Genomic DNA, 26,421 nt, shown 5'->3' with positions numbered 1-26,421 from the left:
CGCCGGACCTTCCCTGGTGGCGGTAAAAAACTACAAGCCCCAGCAGGCCGTGCGGTGCGCGCTCAGGGAGGTGTAGGGCGGAGAGTCGGGCTGGGTCCGTGGGGAGGTGAGTGGCAGCCGGGGGCGGGGGCAGGACAGGAGACCCCGGGGGAACGCGGCTCAGGCCTGGCCCGTGCACACGCTCCCCGGGGAGCGGGACGCAGGCTGGGCCGGGTGCGGGGCGCACGGCAGCCCGGGGCTCGCACTGTGTTGTGACACAGCCCGGGCAAGGGGCTGAGGAGTCAGCCCAGCGGGGGGGGGGTTGTTTATACAGTTAGCACAAAACAGGCCTTTGTCACTTGGGGAGGGGTGACGAGACAGCAAGGCCGAACAAAAAATGGCCTCTGATTTCAGCTACTTCAATTCGTATGTGCTCAGCTTCAGGCGGGGCTCGAGGCGATTTTGGAAGTGCTGCAGTTGGATGTCGATGTAAGCTGTAAGTGCACATCTCTGACGATCAGGGCCGAGCTGCCTTGAATTGGGCAGCCCAAATTGCACCCAAGATCACTATCTAATATTGACATTTTCAGCCCAAGTTTATATAGACCAGCTGCATATTATGTGTTTTACACAGCACAACAGGCATACTTGGTGATCTTCACACCTACAGAAAGAGTCTTGAATTCTGCATGAAACCACACCACAAACAGTGACACTGGATTGTGGTGGGTAATGAGCAGAGCTAAGAGAAATCCTGAGGAAAGAACATTTGCTCCTGGAAATAGAATCCTAGGGTTAAGGGACCACAAGGGAGGCATGTTAGGTTTCATATATTGTTGTGTGTGTGTGCAGCTATTTCTTTTTTATTGATCACACATGAGAGTAAGAGTAGTTATCATTAGAGAGCAGAGACTTGTGATAGAAGGCACAAGAAAAACATTAATTTTGTGGCCTGGTGCTGCCTCTACTTTAAGTCAGTGGAAATTCTGCCATTGACTTCAGTGATAGCACGAGGAGGGTGAAGTTGCTTGGGAACTGGAATTCCTCCAATAAAATGTCTTCCATTTGCCTTCTGCTTATTTATATCAAAATGGTTCATTTTAACAAAGGGAGCAGTTACGCATTATCCCCATCAATTCAAACCTCAGTGGGACAGAGGTAAATCTGGGTTTAGAAGCATGTGCGGGAGGGGTATCTGGGACTGCATTCAAGCAAACTAAAAGGAGGAGGGAAAAATTCCCTTTAAAACCTCCCTCTCTCTCCCAAGGTTTCTATTTAATGAGTATCTAAATTGAATTTTAAAATGGATCTTAAAAACTGACATTTTCTCTGTGTTTCAGTCATGTCGGCCACCCAGAAATGGAGTCCTGGCTGCAGAGCCATTTGCTTTCCTTGATCTTGCACACAGCTTCTGTTAAGATCAGTGGAGGTTTCTTGTGTGGACCAAGGCCTCTGTCTGTGTCAGAGCCATGGAGAAAAGCTGGAAAGTTGGCCAAGAGGTTTGGACACCCAGTTCTCATTAATTATAATGGGAATTAGGTACACCTATCTCTTAGGTGACTTTGAAAACTCAGCTGCAGTTTTTCAGTGGTAACTGCTGAGCATCACTTCTGCTAAGGCAATCTTCCTAATAAGCCTATAAACTATTCCCACTTGGCTGGATTTTGATCACAGTTATGCTGGCATGACTCCTGACTAAATCCAGTGAAATTGGTGGAGTTATTCTGGATTTACACTGGTGTAAATGAGATCAGAATTTGTTGTCTTTTCAGCATGGAGAAATGCTGACAGATTCCACTGGTTTCACTTGGCACTGAGCATATTTAAATTGGCAGCTGGGTCTCATAAGCTTGACACTTGGCTTTAATTGACTTCACATCTGCCTAGATACCCTACCCAAGGTGACTGAAATGGCCCTAAACCTGGATTATGAGGAAGCAGGAAATTGAGAGAGAGGCCCAGAAGCAATTTTCGGAGTCCAGTACCAAAAAAAATCAGTTACACCCAGATGAAAACAAATCAGACATGTGTTCTCTTCTGCATCTCCTTCCCTCTCCCTGGATTGCATGCACCTGTAAATGAAATCAGTGAAAGGCTCCTTAGAGAGGAAGGTTGTGAGATTATGCAGTGTATCTTGGATCTTTTCAACCACTCAGCCCATGTGGGTACGCCATGCACTGCACTCATTGGATTGTGCTATTGCTTTTTGAAAAGGCTGCTCTGAAAAGATTTTAAACTGGAACAATATTATTTTAAGATAGGTTTAAGGCGGATGGACCTCTGCACCTGTACAGGCTCTTTGATGTTGGTATGGTGGCTACACAGAGACCCAGGGGTCTACTTTGCATGGATCCAATTGCAAATATTACATTAAAGGAGAAAAGCCAGGTTAAAAAAATATTAAGCAGAATTTTTACTCCTGTTATTAATAACAACCAAGATTATTAAAACTGAGGGAGTTCTTTAAAAAAAATCTATTTGTACTTTTAACCAATAATGCTGTTTGTTTTGAGTGTCATTCAGTAGAGAGAGCAGAAATAGGTTAGTCAATATCACTTTTCGTTCTAGTCGTTTTCACTTTGATTCCCAGGCACTAGGACTGTGCTGGAGCGTTTGGATTGCAGCACTACAGAGGATTGTTAAAATCCAAACAAATAACTGTTATAATTGAAATTTTATGAAGAAGATGAAAATATTTATTGCTCTTACTCCTTATAAAAAAAACATTTTGTGTCCCCCACCCGCCCCATTATTATCGAGTAGCCGGTGACCCTCTAATAGATCTTTATTACATTTTTTCCCCATAGTCTGGCTTGCTACAAGAATGCAGGAGCCAGTACCACAAGGGATGTATGGTTTGTAGAAAGTAGCATTTGCTGAAATCTACAGGACTTCTCACTCTTTGCTGCTGCTGTGTATTTTGGGAATTAGTTTCTGCAGTTATGGGGCCAGAATGATGAAAAATGCAAATAAAGAAAAGTAAAGATTTAAATTAATTTTCTCAGGGTCTGATGCTGTAATGTTTTCTGGACATGAAATTCACACTGAACTCCAATGATATTTTGTGTGTGGATTCATTGCAGAAATCAAGCTCATTTCCCGTGATCTGAGATCTGGTTTTGTGGAAATTGGAGTAAAAGTAGACTGCAGAAGCAGGTGGCTGAAATCTAGAGTTTGGGTTAATGTCAGCTGCTGGCATATCGCATGGAATCAGATGTCAGAGGGCTTTGAACATAGAAACTTAAAAACAACAATAAAATCCTTGAGTGACCCTTTATGTGGTGGAAAGTTGTAAGAACTTTCCCCTACAGATCCCCAAAGCTGTCTGGCTGCTGAGTTATGCCTAGTGCCAGATTCCACAGTTGGCTACAAAAGTTTGTAGTACATCAGGTAGAAAAAGGTGACAAATGGTAGGTAAATGCTGATTAACTGAAGATAGGCTGTGTCTTCTAGGACTGCAGAGCAGAGCTTCAGGCTTCACCCCTGCAGATCTTAAGAGCTCACCAGGGTTGAAACTCCTGACCATCAAGCTATGGTAGCACTTTACTAGCAAGAGCTAGACTTAGCCATCATTCTAGATAACATAGTCGGTTTCCCAGTAGGGTAATCAGAACCTGCGAGAGAGAGAGAGACCAACCCCATCTGGCTTATTCTTATCCAAGTATTTTACCATCCATCAGGTACCTAGAGAACAAAGGAGACATTTATATTCAGTGCCTCAAGGTGGGGGTTTATTGGCGTGTGATTCCTCCAGTCTCCCGTATCTGTGCAGCGGCTGGCACAGGCATTGAGGAATCTTGCACTGGAAGCGAATGGAACAGACAGGACTCCTTTCTCAGGCTCTGGGAGGCAGCTAGATTGACTTTGTAGCAGTGATTTGTTTTGCCCTTGAGGTGTCCCTGTGGCTGGCTGACATGAAGGCTTGGCAGGATCTGCTCTGAGGGAAGGCTGGGCAGTGGTGCTAAAGAGATCACCTGTTGATAGCATTGTTTCTGCTGACTCTGGAGAAACTCCTGGCTGTCTTTTGTTTTTAAGTCTTTATTTCTTGTGCTAGTTTCTGTGCTGCGCTTTTCAGAAACTTGGTCATCAAGTTTGTGAAGCTGTGTAGGCATTTTCAGAGTCTCTACCTATCTGTTCATCTTAGGCATTTGTAGGGTGTCCATCATGTTCCAAGAGAGGGAGTGTACAGCTGCTACTGGCTAAGATTCTGTACTGTGCTTCCAGCAGGCACAGTCCAGTGGGCGATGGGGCACTGGTGGTTTAAGCCATCTTTGCCCATTTGACCTGCTCTGGGGGCTGACATGGCCCCTGCATAAATTAGAGTAGTCAGTTCCTGGATCCTGCCTATAGACCATAGCACAAAATCTCTGTAGTGCTCAGTGCTACGGAGACTCATGTGACATGCCTCTGCCCTTCACCAGCCTTTCTCCCGTGCCAGGCTGGGCACCATCAGGTAACGTGGTGTTTCAGTGCAGTGTCTGTGCCAGGGGAATCCTCTCCCAGCTGGCTAGTTATGACCCTTACTTGCTGCCAGGACAGCTATACAGGGGGTGCAGTGGAAGGGAGAATCCCCCTTGCTTCAACTTCTGAAGGTCTAGGAATGGAATCATTTGGAGGGATAAATTTGTGGACTGGAAGGAGGAAAAAAGGATGGGGGGAGGCTAATCCTGCACATTGTAAGGCAGCATTAAACTCTAGCTAGATCAGCATTGGATTAGGCAGTACCATCACTTTATCATCCAGGGTGACTAATTCCTGAGATCATCCCAGCTCCCCAGGGGTAACCGCTTCACCACATGGGGGCTGCTGGGCAGCTTGCAGAGGTTCTGTGGCATCGCTGCTTGGACGATCTGGACTCCTCACAGCAGAGAATCCTATGGATAGGAGCAGTGCCGTGAGGAGGCATTTTCGCGCCCAGGGCGAGCAAGCATGTTGCTCCCCCTACTGGGGTTTGTTAGTTATTTTTCTTCCCCTACAGCTTTGCACCTTGGCGGTTGCCCTGCTCACCCTGCCCTGGTTTCAGCCCTGCGGAGGAGGTGTGTTTAGCTGCCTCCCTCTGCTTAGGGAATGGAAGCCTCCCTGCAGCAGTGCTGAGCATCAGCCACAAGGCCACTAGACTCAGAGCTGCCATGTCTTGGTGGGAGGGACAGTAGTTTAAATTAGCCTGTCTCACCCCTTCCTCTCTCTCCCTCTCAAGTGTACACCTCAGAGGATGCACATCCTTGTCCTTTGGGAGCAGGAAGTGTAAGGGATTCCCTGGGAATGAATACTGCCTGGCGCTGACCTCTGTCCGATGCTGTTTTCCAGGCAGCACTGACCCCGCTCTGCCCAACGGAGGATCAATGGGGAAGAGGTATTTCTGTGACTACTGTGACCGATCCTTTCAAGACAATCTTCACAACAGGAAGAAGCACCTGAACGGGGTGCAGCACCTGAGGGCCAAGAAGGCCTGGTATGACCTGTTCCGAGGTGGGTCCTGCCAGCCGAGTTGAACCTTCTCCCAGGAGGGTGGTCATGAGAGGTGGTTAGTAAATGAGGCTGGATCAGCATCAGTAATGTGTATCCAGCATCATTAACCTCAGTGTGTCAAGGACGCCTCCCAGACTTGGTGTTTGGCTGCCAAATTATTTCCAAGGCAGCAGTATCACACTGTGAAGAATCCTGGGTGTCAGGTGAGATTTGAAATGAGATGGAAAGAACCCGGAAGTCTGCTCCAGATGGTAAAAGTGCAAAGGAGAAACCTCTTGCCTCCTCTCCCAGCCTCACCATTATTGGCGCATGTGCTGCATGAGGGGTGTAGAGAGTGAGTGCTGGAATTAGTTAGGTGGCTTGTGAAACCCCAGAGGACTACTGTGAACTGAACTGGGAGCTGGGGGAGGCAGGGATGTGTGATGGGGAGAAGAGGTGCTGCTTTGTTTGCATGGAGGTTCTGCGGCCCTGGGGGAGGGTGGCACTGAACGTTTGGACAGAGGAGGCAGACACAGGTATGAATTGTGCTGGAAGATGCAGCTGCAGCCCAGGAGATGCCCTTGTGACTTGGGGAAATCGCACGGCCTTTGCTGGGGCTCCCATGGGCCAGGAGTTAGAGACTGCCTGAGTCGGACAAATCGCCTGGCTTACTAGGTCGAGCGCAGCATGGCGCTGATGGGCTCGGGCTGGGCAGGAAGTTTGCCTAGTGCAGTTTGGGTTATGGAAGTTTAGGTGACTGTTGCTGAGTGTGGAAGGACAAATGGGGTCTTGCCAGGGCAAGCTGCCGAATAGCCTTACCGCTTTGTTCGTTCCCAAGCCTATCTTATGCTGCTGTCCTAGTGACCCTCTCCAGCCTTGATTTTACAGGGGTCACCTTCCTTTTGGCTAGCAAGGACTCCCGTCTCCAGACTGAATATAGCCCTGGCATCAGCAGCTGCAGTTTTCATTGAAATCTGAGGGAGTTGCCTCTACTAGGACTCATAGACTTTAAGGTCAGAAGAGACCATTATGATCATCTAGTCTGACCTCCTGCACAGCGCAGGCCACAGAATCTCACCCACCCACTTCTGTAACAAACCTTTAACCTGTGTCTGAGTTACTGAAGTCCTCAAATTGTGGTTTGAAGACTTTAAGGTGCAGAGAATTCTCCAGCAAGTGACCCGTGCCCCACGATGCAGAGAAAGGCGAAAAACCTCCAAGGCCTCTGCCAATCTGCCCTGGAGGAAAATTCCTTCCCGACCCCAAGTATGGTGATCAGTTAAACTCTGAGCATGTGGGCAAGACTTACCAGCCAGCATCCAGGAAAGAATTCTCTGTAGTAACTCAGATCTCAACCCATCTAACATCCCATCACAGACCACTGGGCATACTTACCTGCTGATAATCAAAGATCAATTGCCAAATTAATTGCCAAAATTAGGCTATCCCATCCCCTCCATAAACTTATCAAGCTTAGTCTTAAAGCCAGATATGTCTTTTGCCCCCACTACTCCCCTTGGAAGGCTGTTCCAAAACTTCACTCCTCTAATGGTTAGAAACCTTCGTCTAATTTCAAGTCTAAACTTCCTAGTGTCCAGTTTATATCCATTTGTTCTTGTGTCCACATTGCTACTAAGCTTAAATAATTCCTCTTCCTCCCTAATATTTATCCCTCTGATATATTTATAAAGGGCAATCATATCCCCCCTCAATCTTCTTTTGGTTAGGCTAAACAAGCCAAGCTCTTTGAGTCTCCTTTCATAAGACAGGTTTTCCATTCCTCAGATCATTCTAGTAGCTCTTCTCTGTATCTGTTCCAGTTTGAATTCATCCTTCTTAAACATCGGAGACCAGAACTGCACACAGTATTCCAGATGAGGTCTCACCAGTGCCTGTACAACGGTACTAACACCTCCTTATCTTTGCTGGAAATACCTCGCCTGATGCATCCTAAAACCGCATTAGCTTTTTTAATGGCCATATCACATTGGCCGCTCATAGTCATCCTGTGATCAACGAATACTTCGAGGTCATTCTCCTCCTCCTTGTTACTTCCAACTGATGTGCCACCAATTTATAGCTAAAATTCTTATTAATCTCTAAATGTATGACCTTGCACTTTTCACTGTTAAATTTCATCCTATTACTATTACTCCAGTTTACAAGATCATCCAGATCTTCTTGTATGATATCCCGGTCCTTCTCTGTGTTAGCAATACCTCCCAGCTTTGTGTCATCTGCAAATTTTATTAGCACATTCCCACTTTTTGTGCCAAGGTCAGTAATAAAAAGATTAAATAAGATTGGTCCCAAAACCGATCCCTGAGGAACTCCACTAGTAACCTCCTTTCAGCCTGACAGTTCACCTTTCAGTATGGCCCATTGTAGTCTCCCCTTTAACCAGTTCCTTATCCACCTTTCAGTTTTCATATTGATCCCCATCTTTTCCAATTTAGCTAATAATTCCCCATGTGGAACCAGATCAAATGCCTTACTGAAATTGAGGTAGGTTAGATCCGCTGCGTTTCCTTTGTCTAACAAATGTTACCTTCTCAAAGAAGGAGATCAGGTTGGTTTGGCACGATCTACCTTTTGTAAAACCATGTTGTATTTTGTCCCAATTACCACTGACCTCAATGTGGTTAACTATTTTCTCCTTCAAAATTTTTTCCAAGACTTTACATACTACAGATGTCAAACTGACAGGCCTGTAGTTGCCCGGTCACTTTTTTTCTCTTTCTTAAAAATAGGAACTATGTTAGCAATTCTCCAGTCGTATGGTACAACCCCTGAGTTTACTGATTCATTAAAAGTTCTTGCTAATGGGCTTGCAATTTCATGTGCCGGTTCCTTTAATATTCTCAGCTTGGCTCTCCAGGCTCATTCACTGCTAGGGGTTTCCAGGGCACAACCTCAATAGTCATTAAAGGCCACTTTTGCCGTGGTGTCCCCTACATGCACAGGATGAGGTGCTGGAGGCCGAGCTTCCAGAACTGCTGCACACGCCCCTCCCATCCCCCCCCCCCTTTACCACCAGTTTGAACCAGAGTCTGTCTTTGTCCCTTGAGCGTTACAGACTGTCTTTGCTCTGGCCTCATGCTTGTTTTTCTGTTGTGTGGCTGGAGAGGGAGCATGTAGCAGAAGGAAAACAAGATCTTCCAAAGCCAGTGAGATGCAAGGGAGGAGCCTGCAGACAAGGAAAATGTTAGTTCCCTGTTGTCTTGTAGTGAGCTTTCCATGGCTGCTGCTCACAGCTCTCATGTGAAAGGGCTGCTCACTGGGCAGCTGACCTGCATGTGATTCTGGTGGGCTGCAGGCGCTTTTGCAAGGGTGGTGACGTGTGCATGGTTTTTGGGTGAGATGGCTCTATTTATTCCCATCTCTCTCATTCCTTTCCTTCCCCAGATGCTGCTGCTGTCCTGCTGGAGGAGCAAAGCAAGAAACCCTGCAGGAAATTTCTGCAAACAGGTTGGGTTTCTCCATGATGTCTTTCCATACAGTGATATCTAGGGTGCACTAGCTCAAAAAATCTCTGTTAGCCAGGTCAGCGCCGCGCAGGGTTGGCCTGGAAGTTGTGCCTAACACAGTTTGGTGTGGAGCTGCTGGGTGTGCTTGTGTGGACCCCCATGTACATACACAGTAAAAAGTTTTACTCCTGAGGACATTCTGTGCCAAAAAATTAAAAATTCTGCAAAATTCTGCAAATGTTATTTGTCAAATAAGTGTGGAGGCTCCAGCCTGGTATTGGGGAACATAGGCCCCTGGCTGCACGGGGTGGGAGATCACTGTATAGCTCCTCCCCAGAACATGGACTCAGCAGTGAGACTGCACCCAACCCTGCCTCAGAAACACCCCAGGGCCCTGCTCCTCTGTGCCAGGTGCACCACGTGTGGGCAGGCAGGCTCAGCAAGGCAGCATCCAAGTGTGGATGGTTAGTGTGGGAGGATCCAGGTGTGGGTTGAGAGGGTTTTGTGTGGGGCAATCTGGGTGTGGGCAGCTCAGTGGGGGATCCAGGTGCAGAGGGGATCTGGGTGCACAGGGGTTTGTTGGGGGGGTTCTGGGTGCAGTGGTAATGGTCTAGGAGAAGGTGGTTGGAGCTCAGTGGAGAGTGTGTGTGTCTGGGTGTGGGAGGGGATAGAGCTCGGCAGGGGGATCTGGGTATAGGGGGGTCCAGATGCTAGTGGTGTGAGGCTCAGTGAGGTTGGGCATCCAGGTGCGGCTGGCTGGAGCTAAGTGGAGTGGAGATCCGGGTGACTTGTTGGGATGGTCCAGGGGCAGAGGGAGTGGGGCTCGGCAGGGGGTTCTGTGTGGCGAGGTTGAGGCTCAGCGGGACGGTCTGGGTATGAGGGGATCTGGATGCACAAGGTTTTGGCAGCTGGGGGAGCAGCTACCTGTACAGAGATCCCTCCCCCTGTAGCTGAGGAATGATGGGTCCAGGGTGTGAGGGAGTTTGCAGAGCTTCCTGCAGCCTGGAGAGAAATCTGGGGATGGGTCTGACTCTGATCTGGATGCTGTGTAGGGGAAGAGGAAGTCCCATCCTCCCCATGCCAGCCGGACTAGCAACTGAGCCTGGCACAGGGTAGGAGCCACCAGCTGGGTCTTCCCCAGTCCTGCCTCCGCCCCACAGTGATTTAGCTCTCTGCTGGCTGCCTTGGCCACCCAAAACATACTGCTGGATAGGGTCACATGACTGCTCTTGTGGCTTCCCTGTCAGAAAGTCAATTTTCTGCAGGGAAGCAAAGAAATCTGCGGGGGATGTGAATTCTGTGCATGCGCAGTGGTGCAGAATTCCCCCAGGACTATAAAAGGGAAGGATGGAGGCTGTTTGTGCAGATGCATGGGGGAGACCATGCCTGTTCCTCTGATCTTTGGAGTGAGCCCTGCTCTCATCTGCCTGCATTTGTGTCTTGTTCCAGGGCAATGCGACTTCGGGTTCAACTGCAGATTCTCTCACATGACTGAGGAGGATCTGGAGAAGCTGAACGCACAGGTACAAGGTGAAGATTGGGAGAAGGGAACAAGAAACTGCCAAGTGATTTGTGAGGACTGTGATCCCTGGGTGCAGAGTGTTGGTGGGGCACAAGGGGGCACAGACGAGCAGTTGTGCAAAGACAGCTTGTGGGACTGGGCAGCTGCATGGAATGATCAGTGCAGATCCATCCTGCTGGCCCCCCAGCCACTCCTCACCATCTGAGCCTGTCACATTACTGGAGATGGAGATGGGGCCACTTCCTATATGGATTCTTTCCCTGATTTCCTGGCGTAGGGAGAGACCTGTGTGTGTTACTGCTCAGAGCTACAGCCCAGTAGTGGGTTCGTGGGAAGGTGGCTTTCTGGGCCGTGTGGGTTCTCTGCAGCATGGCTGGGAGAGGGCTTTGTTAGCCAGCTATATGAGTTGTCACCAGCAGGGGGCACCAGTGCATCACATCCTCCCAAACTCTCAGACTTTTATGATTTTCCCCCAGCCCCTCTCCCCAATTAAAGGGAAACTGCTTCTCCGAACCCCAGGAAAGTTTGGTCTGGAGTTAGCTGGGCCCTCTATGGGGCGTGCACAGGGACATGGATTCAGGGTTTCTGCTTCTGTGGGAGTGGAGCTTGGGATGGGGCAAGGGGTTAGAAAGAAGATGCTGAAGGGCTGCTCCCCTTGGCCAGTCTTGCAGGAGGTCATGGCTTTTCCATACTGTGATCCCAGATGATCCCCCTTCCATCCAGCTCTGAAGAAAGGGAAGGCAGCTGCAATATGCCTCCTGGGGGTCATGACCTCCCCAGACTAAGAACCCGAGGGTCAAGCATTGTTGACCTCCTCCAAGCCAGTCACCTGCCCAGGCTTCCAGGAGAGGTCGAATATCGCATTGATAACAGTCCAGCAGGGAACAGCCTTAAGCTGCCGGGGCGGGCTGGGGGGTCTAATTGGGGGGACTCTTGGGACCCCCAGCCTTTGCTCTACATTAGAAAGAGTGGGAGGGAGAGGCCTGGCTGTTGCTGAGTCAGGCGGCACATCCCCGAGGCTTCTCTGCGAATCGCTCGCTGATCGGCGCTGGCAGTCAGTAAAAATCCCTCCACTGGGGGATAGAGAGAGCCAGCGATAGTTGTCTCTCGCACCGTACACAGAAAAGCAATGCCCATCTTGCCATCTCGTCTCCTTTTCTCTCTGCTCCTGCATCCCTGGGCGGAACCTCTTGGTGACCCCTCTTTGCTGTAAGGCCCTATGAGGGGCTGTTCAGAAGTCAGTTAAACTGGAAGAACCTGTAAAACTCCAGCCATTTAAGGCTGTTTATAGCAGGGGAAGCAACCACCATGGGCTGAGGGAAGCTGTGCCTCCCCAAACAGTCAAACTTGGCTCCGCTCATGCTCTGCCCCCAGGCCTTCCCCCCACTTCCTTCTCTGCGTGCCACAGGCAGCAGCTCTAGTCCCCCTGTTTGGAGGCCTCTGGCTCCGGCTGGGGCCACGCCGCTGGCCCTCCCGGCACTCCAGGGCTAGAGCGGCTAGCCTGGGGCAGGGGCCGGTGGCTGCGAGGTGAGGATAGGGGAGCTCTGGGCTCCAGCAGGGGCATGTGGAAGGAGTAGGGCCTCAGGCGGAAGGGGTGGGTCTGGGGGCTAGTCTCCCCCAGCTGGCGGTTCACATTCCACCCATGGCAACAGCTGTCCTGAGTGGAGCCACAGGGAGAGGGCAGGATCTGACAGGGCTGTGTGCCAAGTACATTTGTTATTGATGATTGATTGGATGAACGTGGGGCATTGAACTGACTGGCCAGGGGGACTCCTTGAAACCCTGGCCCTTGGCTTTACAAACCTAACGCTTGAATTGCAGCACTGGCTTCAGGGCTATGCTCACCTGGCTCCTGGGAGCAGTCTCAGTCATGTCCATGGAACTCCTCTGTGAGTAAAGGCTGGCCGTGTGAGCTGGTTTGTGCTATGATGAGAGTCCCAGGGTGGTTTAGCCTGACAGAGGCTGACCGGGAATTTCTGGAGATAGTTTTTAAGGCTGTGAATGAAGGGCACAGTGGAAGGGAGGTGGGATCGGTAACATGGAAAATCTGGATCACATGAATGGCCAGAGAGCACAGCTGGCACAAGGTAGCACTGCACAGCATGCAGTCAGCTGGCAGGATTCACAGGCGTGGGACATTAGGGTCAGATACTGTAGCTGGGCTTGTAAAATGGAGCCAGACGCCAGGAGAGTTTCAGAGAGACAGGATAAAGTGGTGTTAAGGCTATGGGTCAGGCAGTGCAGGAGTGCGGAGGCCAGGCAAGAGGTACAGCATGCTCAGGCCAGGCCAGGATTTAGGAAGGCCCTGTGTGGTGGCACTCGGTAGCGCAAGGCTGTGTTTGTCAGGGAGCTAGAGAGCTCCACAGGGTCTGTGTATCTGTCCCAGGAAAGAATTCCCTTTACATCCATTTTAACCTAGTTCTGGTGCTTCTGTCCCACAAGAGGCACCACAGGCCGCTGCGGGAGATGTGACTCAGGACTTGATGGACTAGCGATCTTGACTCACGGGGGATAGTGCCACTTACTAGTTTACCAGCCCCACTCCCTGCTCCTTGGAGGTCTCCCATCTGACTGCTGAGCTGCCCCTGCTTAGCTTGTGGGATTGTGATAGGAGGGTCTGGCTGCAGGATGCAGGGGATTGTTAGGGCTGAGTCACAGTCACAAGGGGTGGGAGCAGCAAACAGTTGCCAGGTGGGGTGGGTCTCTTCTTTGCAGCGGTCCCAGAACCCATCACTTGCAGAAGTTATTAACTTGCTGCTGGTGGCTGCTCTGTGCCTCAGATGGAGTCAAGGGAGGGACAGAAATCAACCTTTGGCAGGGTTCTTCGAGCCGCCCAGCTCTAATTCCCTTTTGTGTGTTGGGTATAGGACGTAGGAATTGCCAGACTAGATCAGAGCCGAAGCCCATCTAGCTCAGCCTCCCATCTCCAACAGTGGCAGATACTTCAGAAGAAGGTGCAAGAAACCCCATAAGGAAAAGCTATGGACCAGCCTGCCCCATACGGGAAGTTTCCTCCTAGCTCTGTTAGTGGTTGGCTTATACCTTGAAGTATGAGACCTTGTCTGATATGTCTATGTCTGCTCTTACTAGCCATATGAATATCAGATCCTTTCTTGAATCCAGTTAAATGCTTTGATAACCTTGTGGCAGTGAGTTCCACTGGTTTTAATGTATTGTGTTACAATCAAAGGAAATATTTATTTTAATTGGTGCCTTTTAATTGAGGTGGGTGTCCCATGTTTTTGTGTCACATTTGAGGGTTAAGTAGGAGGTTTTCTCTACCATTCGTTGCTTTACAGTGGTTAGGCATCAAGACCAGTTTGGTTTTAGCTGCCTCTGCTGCCACTCCAATGTGCATGTCCTGGAGCAACAGTTTCCCCCTGTAGTAGGATGGGGAGCAGTGTCCCAACTGTCCGCTCAGAGCATTCGCTGGCTGGGTCTGCTGTGTCTTTCAGCAGCGAGACATGTGAGGGTTGTTGTCTTAAGTGCGGTTATGGTCAGGAAAAGTGACTGTAAAATTGGCATCTTCTTACACACAGTTACGGGCTCCTTGCTACGTTGCGTCCCTCGTGCTCATAGTACTGACGCGCCCCAATCTCTCTCGTCGGCCCTGGCAAGCCCATACAGATGTGGGAGAGAGCTGGAGTCCCTTCAGATTCATGCAGTGCTGCAGAGGAGCCAGAGAAGTTCTGGTTGCAGAAGCTTCCTAACCAGAGAGTGGCCCAAAGTTCAGATCTGGATCTCAACTTGCTCAGGACGCCTTGGGCTGCTCTGCTCTGAAGGGTTGGTTCTGGCTCATATCTCTTTATAACGGATGCTGATGTCAGATGCCAAGAGAACTCAGCCTGACTCTCCAATCCCAGATGAGCTTTGCACGTTGTCACGGTGCGAGTCAAAAGCTGATAGAAAGCTATATTCCCCCCCTTCCCCCAATTGAACAAACCTCTTCTGGAGCCCCATGGGGAGAAAAGCTTAATCTGGAATCCCCTCACAGCTTCGTTAGAGAGGCACTTTACTCACTACAGCCACTCTTTAATTGGTTGTCGTTAGGCTTTGAATGGAACTCCCCAGTCTTGCCACCATTCCCACTGTCTGCTTCGCTGTGTACTCGGTACATGTATTTTTATCACTGAAGCAGATGGGCTCAGAACCTTGCCTCTCAAGCTTAAACTGTAGATTCTGGCAAATCCATCCCCATTCTTGGGAGTGTCCCAAATGCACTGGCACCTAGGATCGTCCCAGGCGACACAGGATTGGGGAGGGAAATGTTGCAGAGGAAAGCTGGTTTAGAGGCTTGGGTTTAACAGGTATGCAGAGAGCAGGATAGAGCTCAACGTGTCTGATGCCTGCTGCCTGTATGTGGGTGTCTGAGGATCAGAGCATCCTGGCGCAGAAATTCATGTTGTTGAACATGTAGCTAGCTGGATGTTTTAATGTGGACACCAGGCGCCAGAGTCTTATCTCACTTAAACCAGTGTAGATCTGGAGTAGCCAGTGAGTTACTCTGGATTTATTGTGGGGTAATGGAGAGCAGACTCTGGCTCCATGGATCTGCGGAGTCCCACTTGCTCCCGTTCTGTCTCAGCAGAGCTGAAGTCATGGAGATGCTTTGGGGCAGTTTATTCCATGAGTGCCCCCTGCTGTCTGAATAGTAGAGTAGCTTTGACAGAGGCCACTCTCCTGGCTGCTCTGAAAAGCATTGTTGAATGGAAGAAGTGGGGTAGAAAGGCAATCCCAGTACAAGGAGAGAAGCCTGTCTAAGTACTTCTGTGACCCTCGTCGCCACATATCCACGCTCTTCACAATTACTGGTAGATTCATCCCAGTAGGAAGTGTTATAACCATTCTGCAGATGGGGAAACTGAAACTAAAGGACTAACCCATAGATGTCTGGTGTGTCCTTGGCTGAGCCAGGAACTGAATGCAGGGCTCTTGAGCCCCAATCTAGTGCCCTGTCCACTGGACTCATTCCTACCTCCCCTGTGCACCCCTTCTGATCAAGTCTTTGATTTGGGACCATGTTGGGTGGCCATTCTAAATGGGGGATCCTTCCCCACTCTCCGGGGAGAACAGCAGAACAGAGCTCTCCAGCAAAGATCCTCATCGCTGCATTTAGAGTGACATGCCGCCAGTGGGATCAAACCAACCCCCCTTAACAAAGGCTGCGAATTCCGGGTATGGGAAATTATCCATCTCCAGTTGCTCACTGTGTAGCACATTGTCCTCATTAAAATTCACCAAGCAGATGAATAATTGGTTGCCACCGTTAGGATGGAGCGATCCTTCACTCTGCTGGAGTGATATTAATTTCACACCCTGTCTGGAAATGTATAATATTTTGCTTAAAAGTCTGACGTATGATGTCTTGATGATGAGCAGGCACCTTGCGCAAGGGGCCACGGGGCGGCACAGGCTGTTTGTGTCAGGGATCTAGGGCTCTCCAAGGGTCTTTCTGTCTGTCCTTTATATCCATTGTAACCTAGTCTTGGTGCTTCTGTACCACAAGAGACACTACTGGCCACTGCCGGAAAGGCGAGACAGGACTTGCTGTTTGGTTTCCTTTTGTTAATTTCAGAGTGTTTAAAACTGCACTCCCAGTTCCGTGGTCTGGGAACTTGAACCTAGGCTGCAGACTCCCGGAGTGTGAGCCTCTAGCAGGTTGTCTCTGCCTTGCCTGCTGTCAGGGTGTGATTGTGTTGTTAATGTCAGCACAGAGGGCTAGACCCTGGCCAATGTCATGGCCCCTTCATGCTGTTCTGGGGGCAGAAAGCTGCCCTAATGGGGCAGCTGGGAATTCCCCCAGCGTGGGGCATTCTCAGAGCCATGCTAGCTGGCTCCGTACTACACTCTCTCTGGGCACAGGGAAAGGGTGTAACTGGATGCCATTGCTCTCTGGCTACCTCCTGCTGGCAGAACAGTGCCTGGGGAGCTATTACCAGATGGGGTAAGCTAGAGCAATCTTCAGGCTGCTCTCTTATGCCAGGGCTGAACAGGCTCTTGACAGCCCAAGGGATCAAGAAAGTGCAAAGGTGACAGTCAGTCACTTTCACCCCCTCCCCTCCTTGGCTGGCTGAGCAGAGGTTAAGGAAGGTTAGCTGTACCCCCTCCTCACCCCTCATTGTGCTATGCTCTGAAATATCTGCTGTTGGCCTTTGTCAGAGACCAGCTGCTGAACTACACTGACCATTGATCCAGCAATCCCTCTGGCTCTGGCCTGCCCCCTAAGTGTTTGAGTTTGTGATGTGTTGAGCAGCAAATGCCCCAAGAAAAACCCTGGCAGCGTCCCCATTATCTTCCAGCAGAAACCCTGTGTGTGTTTGTGTCTGTCTGAGACACACACACATTCTGAATCTTTCATACTCCTGCAACTTGCTATCTGCATCGATTGATACAAATGCTCCTATTGCAGCCAGCTAGGCGGGGCTGAGGTGTCTGGTTACTTCCCTGCCAGTCAGATGGACAGGTCCTTGGAAATCTTTCAGGGCTGTGGGCCAGCAGAGGCTAAGTGCTGCAGGAGAGGAAGCTGACACCCTCCCAGATCCAGAGGCTGTCAGTCTCTTTGACTAGCTGGGCATGTGTCTGCCAATGGATGCTCCTGGGTATGCCCCTAGCCATGGCGAAGCCAAGCTTCCAGATGCTGGTGGCCAGCAGGGGAGGAGGGACCGGATTGTATTGGAGAAACTATTGACTCACTGCAGGGAAAGTGTTGCAGGATTACAGGGCTGGCGCTCGCTCTGACAGGGCCCTCTTTACCTTCTTTCCCCCAAACAGAGGAAAGGAGATCAAAGGAGGAAGGAGCAGAGGTCCCAGTTGGCACAGTAGAGGACTGGCTGGAGAAGAGAGAAAAGAGGGTGAGCTTGGCTCAGAGCAACAGGTATGTGAGGCTGGCATCTCTCCCCGCCCTAGTCAGAAGATGGTCTTGTTCTTCACCTCACTCTCCTTGAACCTTAAAGATGTTGGAGGTTAGTCAGAGCAGAGTCTAAGCTAGTGGATTGATTGTGGGAGCTGGGAATAGGGACACCCCGCTGGTGAGTTGCTGTGACCCTTTGGGCAAGTCACTTAAAGCCTGGGTTTGAAAGTTATGCATGTGCGCTGGGTGTGTATGTCATACCTACCCACTTGTGCAAATCTGGACTTGCCCGCACAGATCAGGGTTGCATGCACTTGTAAACTGGGGTGGGTCCTGCTATTGTGGGGAACTTTCCTGGCTTATACACTACCCTGGTGAAGTGGGCTAGCGAAAGGATCTGAGTCCTCGTTCCCACTCCCTTTACCCAGAGGCCTCCCTGCCCTCAAGGGCTCCCCTTCCTCTCTCCTCTATGGCAGAGTCCTTGTAACCCCAACAAGGCTGGGCCCAGGATTCCTGGGGGGCTCGACTCCCCATCTTGTGGTCACTTAGGGCACTGGCTAGGGTGTCCCCATTCCAGGGTGCTCTTTGCACTCTGGACACTTCCCTGACCCACTGCTCATTACATACAGTTCAAGCAAATACAATTTATGAAACAGCAACCAATTAAAACATGTTAAAAATGGAAAAGGCTAAAGGAAAACACGTAACCCCGCTCTGTGGCACAGGAACATCACAACCAGCGTCTCTGGAGTGTAAGGGAAGTTGATAGTCTGTCACTCACATGTTCCAAGCCTCCCTTCCAGGCCCTGGCTGTGCTGCAGGGACACTTGCTCTGGCGATGGCCACACGCCCTCAGGCTCTAGGTGGTAGGACCCTCTTCCCAGCGTCGACCCCCCCCTTTGGGGTTATGATCCCCCTCTTGGCTGGGGGCATCTCCCTGCACTGAGCCCTCTGCTCAGAGTCCCCCTCGCTTTCCCCAGCTGCTCACTGCACCTGGCTCCAGCCCCAACTCTGCCCCAGCACTGCTGCTGCTCTGCGTCCAGCCCTCCTGGGCTGCTTCTCTGGCCCCTCTGGCTCCTGCAACTCTCCTCCCAGCATGGATCTGTTCTCTGGACTTTTTCTATGGCTCTCGTTGCTATGGCTCTGCTCCCAGCACTGACCTGCTCCGACTCTGTTCCAGGCAATTCCAGCTCATACAGAGGATGGGATCCTGGCCTCCTGATTCCCTCCTTAGCCTGCCCACCCTGTCAGTCAGGCTGACGTGAAGCATTGGCCTTTTCCCATTGTTCCTGGGGACTGTCAGTCTCAGGATCCTGATTTCCCATCAACCCTTCCCCTTTCTTTTGGTACCGGGAGCTAACCAACCAAAACACCCCACTGAGTTTTAGTAAAGGACAACAGTCCCCTTACACACTCATGGCTTTGAAAAGTCTCAGCCTTGCTCTCTCTCTCTGCCTCAGTTTCCCTATCTAATGTGAGCTAGTGATATTTCCCTCCCCTTTGCAAAGTGCTTGGAGATCTCTGGGTGGAAAATGCCACCGAAGTGCTGTGTGTCATCAACAACCCGAGTTCCGTGGACAGACCGCTGAGCCGGGCTCGGCGACAGCTTCTCTGCCCTCTGCTTGTCCTCCCCGCACAGCTCCTGCCTTCTGGTTTGCCAGCAGTGGAATGGAACCAGCCCCTCCCAGTGGCATTCTGACAGCTTGGCATTGCCTGTTGTCTCGCTCACCTGACTGTGCCGCAGGCTTAATTGGCTGTTGCTTGGTCAGGTGCCAGATCGCTCTTTTGTTCTTTTCTGTTTACTCTTGTCCCTTCCGCATTGGTCTGGACAGGATCTTCCTTCTGGAATGTTTCTAGATGTGCTGCTTTCCTTTTATCCCATCTGTCCGCTTGGCTGCTCTTAGCCCTGCAGCGGAACCTGCTTGCAATTGGCATCCATGCAGTGCAGTTGCCCCTTGTGTTTGTCCTGTTCAGGGACTCATGCAGTACCAAGTGGAAGGGCCACGAACCAGCACCTGTCTCCCTGGTCATTAGAAGCAAGCAGGAGGCACGGGATATTGGTGTTTTATTTGCTAAGCTCCTCTTTGCTCCAGTAGATGCTGCTGGTGCATCTGCCAGCCAGGAACTGAATGTCATTCATGTAAGAGCTTCACCTTAGACTGACATGGCAAATGTCTATCCCTCCCAGCTACACTCACCCACACAAACAGCCACAGGACGCTCAGCAGCCCTTGCTATTCTGCTGTCCTGAGCAACCGTGTGTTCTGTTTGGTCTGGGAAGGAGCCTTCACTTTCCACTGTGAGATGCTTTCCAGGGCGTTGACACACCCAGCTAATGGGTGGGCGGCTGTAGACAGTGCTGAGAACATTGGCAGCAGGGGGCAAGTAGCCCATTTCCCTGTCTTATCCTGGGAAGGGTCTTTCTCCTTCCTCTGCAATATGGAGCATGGAGCACTAGCTGGAATCATTTGGGCATGTCTCACTTCATCAATTCCCTGCCATTGCTGGGGCCTCAGTCTCGCGTGTTCTCTGCCTGTGGACTGAAATGCTTTGGTTTAACTCAAGTCATTAGGTTCAGTGTAGGGGTATCTGGGTGAGATGTAATGGCCTGGGCCACGCAGGAAGTCAGACGTGATCTGCTGGTCCCTTCTGGCCTTAAACTCTATGAAACTTCCAGAGAGGTGACCCATTCTCTGAAAGGGTCGGAGAGTGCAGTGATGGGTACGTGGACTTGAAACACATATGCCCTCCAGCGCCTGCTTCATTTAGCTAGTGCTTTGTGTGGCTGCTGGTGTCCATAAAGGCCATCTGGCTCTTTAAAATGAGACTAAACTGTAGAGAAAGTGCTGTGGGGAGCAGTCTGCATTGGCAAAGAGACGGGACTAGGGGATCCTATGGGCCATTTCCATCTCAGCTACCAGGGAGGGCAGCTTGGGGGATGATGGAAAAGCTCTTGGGGGCAGCATGGTCCTGAATGGTCTGAGGAGCTCCAGTGTTCCCTGCCGATGTGCCTCAGACCAGGGCCTGAGGGTGGCAAAGGGGAGTTGAGCTTCTGTCTCCATTCGCTCTGTGTCCTCTTGGCTGAGGTAACACTGTGGGACTCTGATCTTGCGGGAAATGACTGGAGATCCACCAGCTTGTCTCACATAATCTCCCCAAACAGCCCCCCATTCCCTTCTGGCTGGCTTTGAAATGACATTTATGCAAGAGACTCCCATCTGATCCTTACTGCCTGAGTCATGCAGTTCTCTGCCATTCTTTGGATAGGTAGGCTGGGGCGGAAGGAAATCCATGAATAATTGTATCTAAGGTACGTATATGGCCCCCATCAGCATGTAGTTATCTTCCCAACACCCTTGTAATATCACCACTGTACAGATAGGGAAACTGAGGCACAGCGAGGCTAAGTGACTTGCCCAAGTTCATACAGAGAATTGAATCTATATTCCCCAAGTTCTAGTCTGGCATCCTAACCACTAAGCCACCCTTCCTTTCCAGAAGGCCTGCTGGCCTCCCACACAGTTCTTGGACCAGGAGAATAATTTTGGTTAGGTCGGTGATTTTTTGTTTGTTTGTTTGTTAACCAGTATAGTTAGATCAGTACAAGCTCCAGAGTAGATGCGGTTACACTGTAATAAAGGGGTCATATACCGCTATAGTTTATTCCCCTTCCTGTATGGGTACAGCTATACCACTGTATGCACCCTTACACTGCTATAACTGCATCCACACTAGGGAGTCATATGGCATTAGCCATACTGGTCTATTTAAAACAGAACAGCTTTGATGTGTAGATAAAGCCTTAATGTAGAAAAACCAGTGTTACCACCAGACGCTGAAAGCATCTGCAGTGTCATCCAAACTCCAGAAGATGCTCCCCCAAGGGGATAGAAAAATTAGCCCAAATCACAGAATCATAGGACTGGAAGGGACCTTGAGTGGTCTTCTGGCATGAGTGCAGAGGACTGGAGTAGAACTAAGTATTATCTAGACCATCCCTGAGCGATCGTTTCACTTAGACCGGACGGAAGGTAATGCACTAAACGTTTATAGTCAATTCCAGCATATGGTCTGGGCTCCACAAGTCTCTGGATAAGCACTATTATGTAAAGGAGCTCGATAACATTCATTCTGGCATAACAGTTAAAGAGATGTGTGAGGATCAGAGGTAGAAGCCCCTGAGAATCAGTGAAAGCGGCTGTCAGGACTTGTACTGGAGAACAAATGAATTATTCTTCTGCACGGAGGAGTTGCTGGAAAGGGGGCAGGTTCCGTGCCAATGGAAGACTTAAAGGGCCAAGTGCATCCCTGTTCTGGAGGTAATGGAGTGACACCTCGGCTGGCTTTGGCGCTTGATGTGCAGAATGATTAATTATCCTCTCCAGAGCGAGAGAGGCGTTTACCTCTGGCATGGGAGCGCTGTGCTTTGGGTGGAGAGGCTGCCTGCTAGTGTTAACTGCAGATTTTCACCCATTCTAGCAGCAAGCACAGGGCATATGCCACCTGCTGTGGTGGTGACTCTCTCTCTCTCTGGGATGTGCTGGCCCCAACCCCACATCACAACAAAGACCAGCTTGACACCCTCACCCACTTCTCTGCAGAGCTTTGGGAAGCCAGCTCCCTGGAGTGCTGGAGGCTGGCATGCCTAGGGAGAAGAATCAAGGCTGGGGCATTCGGCAACTGCTCTAGCAATGAAGTGTATAGCTGTGGGTGGAAGGGTGGGTCAGATTAGGTGGCTTAACTTTTCCCATCCTTGCTTGTCTGCAGCAATCTTAACTGATACCCAACAGGGAGAGGGGTGTGAATTTCCCAATGGCTAAATCAGGAAGGGATCTCCCACCCAGCAGTGGGGCCTGTCACAAAGTACCCAGTCGTTTCAGCAGCTCCTCTCTGCACAGAGATCCTTTCACGGGATTATTGCTGTGAAGGTGGAGTAGAGGTTGGAATTAGGAGAGCAGTAAAGCAGTGTCTAGAGGAATAAATGCTGCTTTTTCATCCCGTGCTCTTACTCATAGACTCATAGGTCAGAAGGGACCAATATGATCATCTAGTCTGACCTCCTGCACAAGGCAGGCCACAGAACCCCACCCATCCAACTTTATAACAACCCCTAACCCAGGACCGAGTTATTGAAATCCTCAAAATTGGTTTGAAGACCTCAAGCTGCAGAGAATCCACCAGCAAGCGACCCGTGCCCCACGCTGCAGGGGAAGGCGAAAAACCTCCAGGGCCCCTGCCAATCCGCCCTGGAGGAAAATTCCTTCCCGACCCCAAATATGGCAATCAGCTAAACCCTGAGCATGTGGGCAAGACTCACCAGCCAGCACCCAAGAAGGAATTCTCTGCAGTAACTCAGTTCCCATCCCATCAAACATCTCCCCGCAGGCCATTGAGCAGACCTATCTGGTGGTAATCCAAGATCAATTGCCCAAATTAACGATCCTATCATAACATCCCCTCCATATACTTATCAAGCCTTGTCTTAAGGCCAGAAAAGTCTTTTGCCCCTACTACTTCCCTCGGAAAGCTGTTCCAGAACTTCACTCCTCTAATGGTTAGAAACCTTCGTCTAATTTCAAGTCTAAACTTCCTAATATCCAATTTATACCCATTCGTCCTCGTGCCCACATTAGTACTAAACTTAAATAATTCCTCTCCCTCCCTAACGTTAACCCCCCTAATATATTTATATAGAGCAAGCATATTCCCCCGCAGCCTTCTTTTGGCCAGGCTAAACAAGCCAAGCTCTTTGAGTCTCCTTTCATAAGGCAGTTTTTCCATTCCTCGGATCATCCTTGTAGCCCGTCTCTGAACCTGTTCCAGTTTGAATTCATCGTTCTTGAACATGGGACACCAGAACTGCACACAGTATTCCAGATGGGGTCTCACCAACGCCTTATATAACGGTACTAACACCTCCTTATCCTTGCAGGAAATACCCCGCCTGATGCATCCCAAAATCGCATTTGCTTTTTTAACAGCCGTATCACATTGGCGACTCATAGTCATCCTGCTATCAACCAGTACCCCAAGGTCCTTCTCCTCCTCCGTCGCTTCCAACTGATGCGCCCCCAACGTATATCCAAAATTCTTATTATTAATTCCTAAGTGCATGACCTTGCACTTTTCACTATTGTATTTCATCCTATTTCTATTACTCCAGTTTACAAGGTGATTCAGATCTTCCTGAATAGTATCCCTGTCCTTCTCCGTGTTAGCAATACCCCCCAGCTTGGTGTCATCCGCAAACTTTATTAGCACATTCCCGCTCTTTGTGCCAAGGTCAGTAATAAAAAGATTAAATAAGATCGGTCCCAAAACCGATCCTTGAGGGACTCCACTAGTGACCTCCTTCCGGCCTGACAGTTCACCTTTCAAAACGACCCGCTGGAGTCTCCCCTTTAACCAGTTCCTTATCCACCTTACAACTTTCATATTCCCCATCTTTTCCAATTTAACTAACAGTTCCCCATGCGGAACCGTGTCGAACGCCTTACTGAAATCTAGGTAAATTATATCTACCGCATTTCCTTTATCTAAGTAATCCGTCACCTTCTCAAAGAAGGAGATCAGATTGGTTTGACACGATCTACCTTTAGTAAATCCGTTTTGCAATTCGTCCCAATTAACTTGACTGTAAAATGGCCCAGTTTTGCATTCCTCTGTTGTCTTCCCATTTCCCCACCGGCCCCCTTCCCTAGCAGAACATTTCCCTCTGCCATCTCTTCTTCCCGTGCTCCCTCAGAGTCCCAGGGCTTCCCTTGGAAAGGCCGGTCAGAGAAGGTTGGAGGGATTTGTGGTAACTTGCTACCTGCGGCCCCTCTGCTTATTTCGTTCACCAGCTGCTGCTGTCTGGCTGAAGACTCCCAAGTGCCAGATTTCTACCAACTTCCCAGACAGCCCTATGGCCCCTAATACTTCTGGAGGTTCATTTCTTGGGGGGGCAGGGCAGGTCTGGTGGCTGTTGGAAAAACTAGGCTGATAACGGGGGAGAGGGGCAGAGGGAGCACCATCGTGACTCAACCTGGCTGGATCTGACCTAATGCTGCTATTTCTTTCTCTCACCCAGTTCTCTGACGGAGAAGATGTTGGTTTTTCAGTACCCCCCTGGCTGGCCTCCAATACAGGACCTTCCCCCATCCCTTCAGGCTCCACCCCCTGGAGGATGGCCAGTCTTACCCAACCTCCAGTGGGGATGAAGGCTGCAGGGGGGTGAGATGCACGAAGAAGGGGTAGATGTGTGGAGTTATGCCTCATGGAGAAGAGAGGGAGTCTGGTTGCTGTAGGATATGTTCAGTGTTACTTCATATATATATTTTTTAAATGAATAAAAGTCACTTGAGTCAGTTGTGGCTGGTCTGGGTGTGTGGCCTACTGGACCCGGTGTTTCCCCCACTGTGCTCTTTCCCAGCTGCCCCGGGATTGAGTTGATTACCTGGAAGTTGGTGTCTCTGCTGAAATTGACTAACCTGTCATAACCGCAGCCTGTGTATCCCCTGCACTTCATGCAGGGTAATGTCCACAAGGCAGCAGGGTTTTCCTGCCCCTTAGTTGGGGGGGGCAAGGCCTTTGCTAATGGAGATCAGCATGAGCCCCATCCTGTGGCCTTTGAGGCACAGTGCCAGCTCTACCTGTCTGTGCAAGCCCCAGTCATGTGGCTGCACTAGAGGCAGATTCCTGATGATGGTCAAGCCAACAAACCTGTGGTTAAAGTGGCGTTAATGAGGCAGTGTGTGCTGCTTTCACGATTTTTGTCTTTTAATGGTCTCTGTTGGGCCTGGAATCTAGTCATTCGGCTAATGAGCTGTCCAGGACTGGAAATGCCTGGACTGTTAAGAGCCATATGCTGGGGAGAGCAAAGTGTGTTACTTCCTGCCTCTCTTGCTGTTTAGCTGTTTTGTTTCTTCAGGACTCCAGCAGCCAGTTCCCATGGTGACCTGTGAAGGGAAGAAAATTGGGCTTTTGCCCATGTTTAATTCTTTAGGACAAAAATGGCTGGAGAGGTTTTATTCCCCCCCACCCAAGAAACCTTTTTTTAGAATAAAAATTCAGATCCTGTCTAGGCGAGAAGCCTCTCTGTTGCCAGGAGAACTGGTGGAATGGAGACAAGAGCCAACTTGCTGCGATGCCCACAACAATCTTGAGTACGATTAGGCAGCTGGTGCGCTGAGCCCGCTGTCTGTCCAGTATTGTCTCGTCGCTTCCTTGTGCCCCTGACTGTCTGCGGCCAACTGTTGTCTCATACTTTGGGACAGGCTCTGGTTTTTGTGTTTGTACATGACTAGAGCAATGGGAGCCTGGCCCAGGGTGGGTCTACTTCGCACTACTGCAGTAATGACAGTGGAGGGGAAGAGAGTTCTAGCCAGACTTTAAATCTCAGGTTTTTGTTAACATCTGTTTAACTTTAGTGACTTGCATTTTAGAGAAAGGAAGTCTTTGTGAAATCCAACATTCTCGCCCTTTTATTTAAGCTATTGAAGCCAGAGAACTCCAGCTACCCCAGGCCTGATATTCCCACTCTTTCTTTTTCTAAGGTAAAAAAACGCAAGGCAACTCCCCCAAAACTGCCATCTTTCAAGCTTGCTTTCTTCATGAAGAAGCCAAAAAGGGACAGTCCTCAGGTTTTTTTTTTTCCACTATTTATTTAGGAATTTTTAACAAGTTTACAAATCTTTGCCATGTAAATATCAGAAACAAAATCAATCATTACAACAGTGAGCTTTTGTTTAAAAGGACATTATACAGAAATATAGTCATCAGGCCTTTCTGTTTTAACAGTGAGTTCCTGTCTTACAGAGTGAGCATCACTGTGTGACAGGACCTTGGGGTACAATCTGGAACTGTGCCCCCTTGAGTCTCCAGCCTGGGTTGTCTGTCTCAATGCTTTGCTAGTGACAAGCAGCAAACCCCTCCAGATGCTGTGATCACTCAGCACAACAGGAGGTGGAGCCCCACACCCAGCTAGATTGCATGTATGCTCTCCAAGTCACTAATGAACTATACAGACAGAGACACCAGCAAATCCCCCCAGTCCACAGCCTTGCACCCCAGAAATGTACCATCTCACACTGCTCAAGACTTCTTGAACAATGCAAGCTCATTAATAAGTTCACCACTTTGTCAAAGGATAGTGAACATGCACCAGCCTTTGTAAT

At 49.8% G+C, this 26,421-nt stretch overlaps 1 protein-coding gene and 1 long non-coding RNA gene across 9 annotated transcripts; one reads left to right on the top strand and one right to left on the bottom strand.

The window, feature by feature from the left end:
* ZMAT5 (zinc finger matrin-type 5) lies at positions 1–24,614 on the top strand. Of its 8 annotated transcripts, XM_030582775.1 has the most exons (8): positions 34–106; positions 394–468; positions 5,287–5,448; positions 8,833–8,895; positions 10,344–10,424; positions 13,956–14,199; positions 17,188–17,290; positions 24,336–24,614. In XM_030582775.1, exons 2-8 carry the CDS (start codon positions 408–410, stop codon positions 24,480–24,482), a joined length of 861 nt encoding a protein of 286 aa, XP_030438635.1. In that variant the 5' UTR covers positions 34–106; positions 394–407; the 3' UTR covers positions 24,483–24,614. The 8 variants fall into 8 exon arrangements, 7 of the variants coding, with proteins under 7 accessions (XP_030438636.1, XP_030438635.1, XP_030438637.1 ...); XM_030582776.1 differs by lacking the exon at positions 394–468 and having other exon boundaries at positions 1–106; XR_004002973.1 differs by lacking the exon at positions 13,956–14,199 and having other exon boundaries at positions 41–106; positions 10,344–10,417; positions 24,336–24,422.
* On the bottom strand, positions 5,159–22,347 carry LOC115660908. The gene is made up of 3 exons (XR_004002974.1): positions 21,786–22,347; positions 14,360–14,364; positions 5,159–5,170 (listed from the first exon to the last, which is right to left on the bottom strand). It is a non-coding gene; the product is annotated as an uncharacterized LOC115660908 (long non-coding RNA).
* Positions 24,615–26,421: the final 1,807 nt, after the last annotated feature.

The sequence above is a fragment of the Gopherus evgoodei genome, chromosome 13 (genome assembly GCF_007399415.2).
Source record: "Gopherus evgoodei ecotype Sinaloan lineage chromosome 13, rGopEvg1_v1.p, whole genome shotgun sequence".
Taxonomy (NCBI): Eukaryota; Metazoa; Chordata; order Testudines; family Testudinidae; genus Gopherus; species Gopherus evgoodei.
Note: the sequence above shows the minus strand (reverse complement) of the source record. Positions and strands in the feature narration are given on the sequence as shown.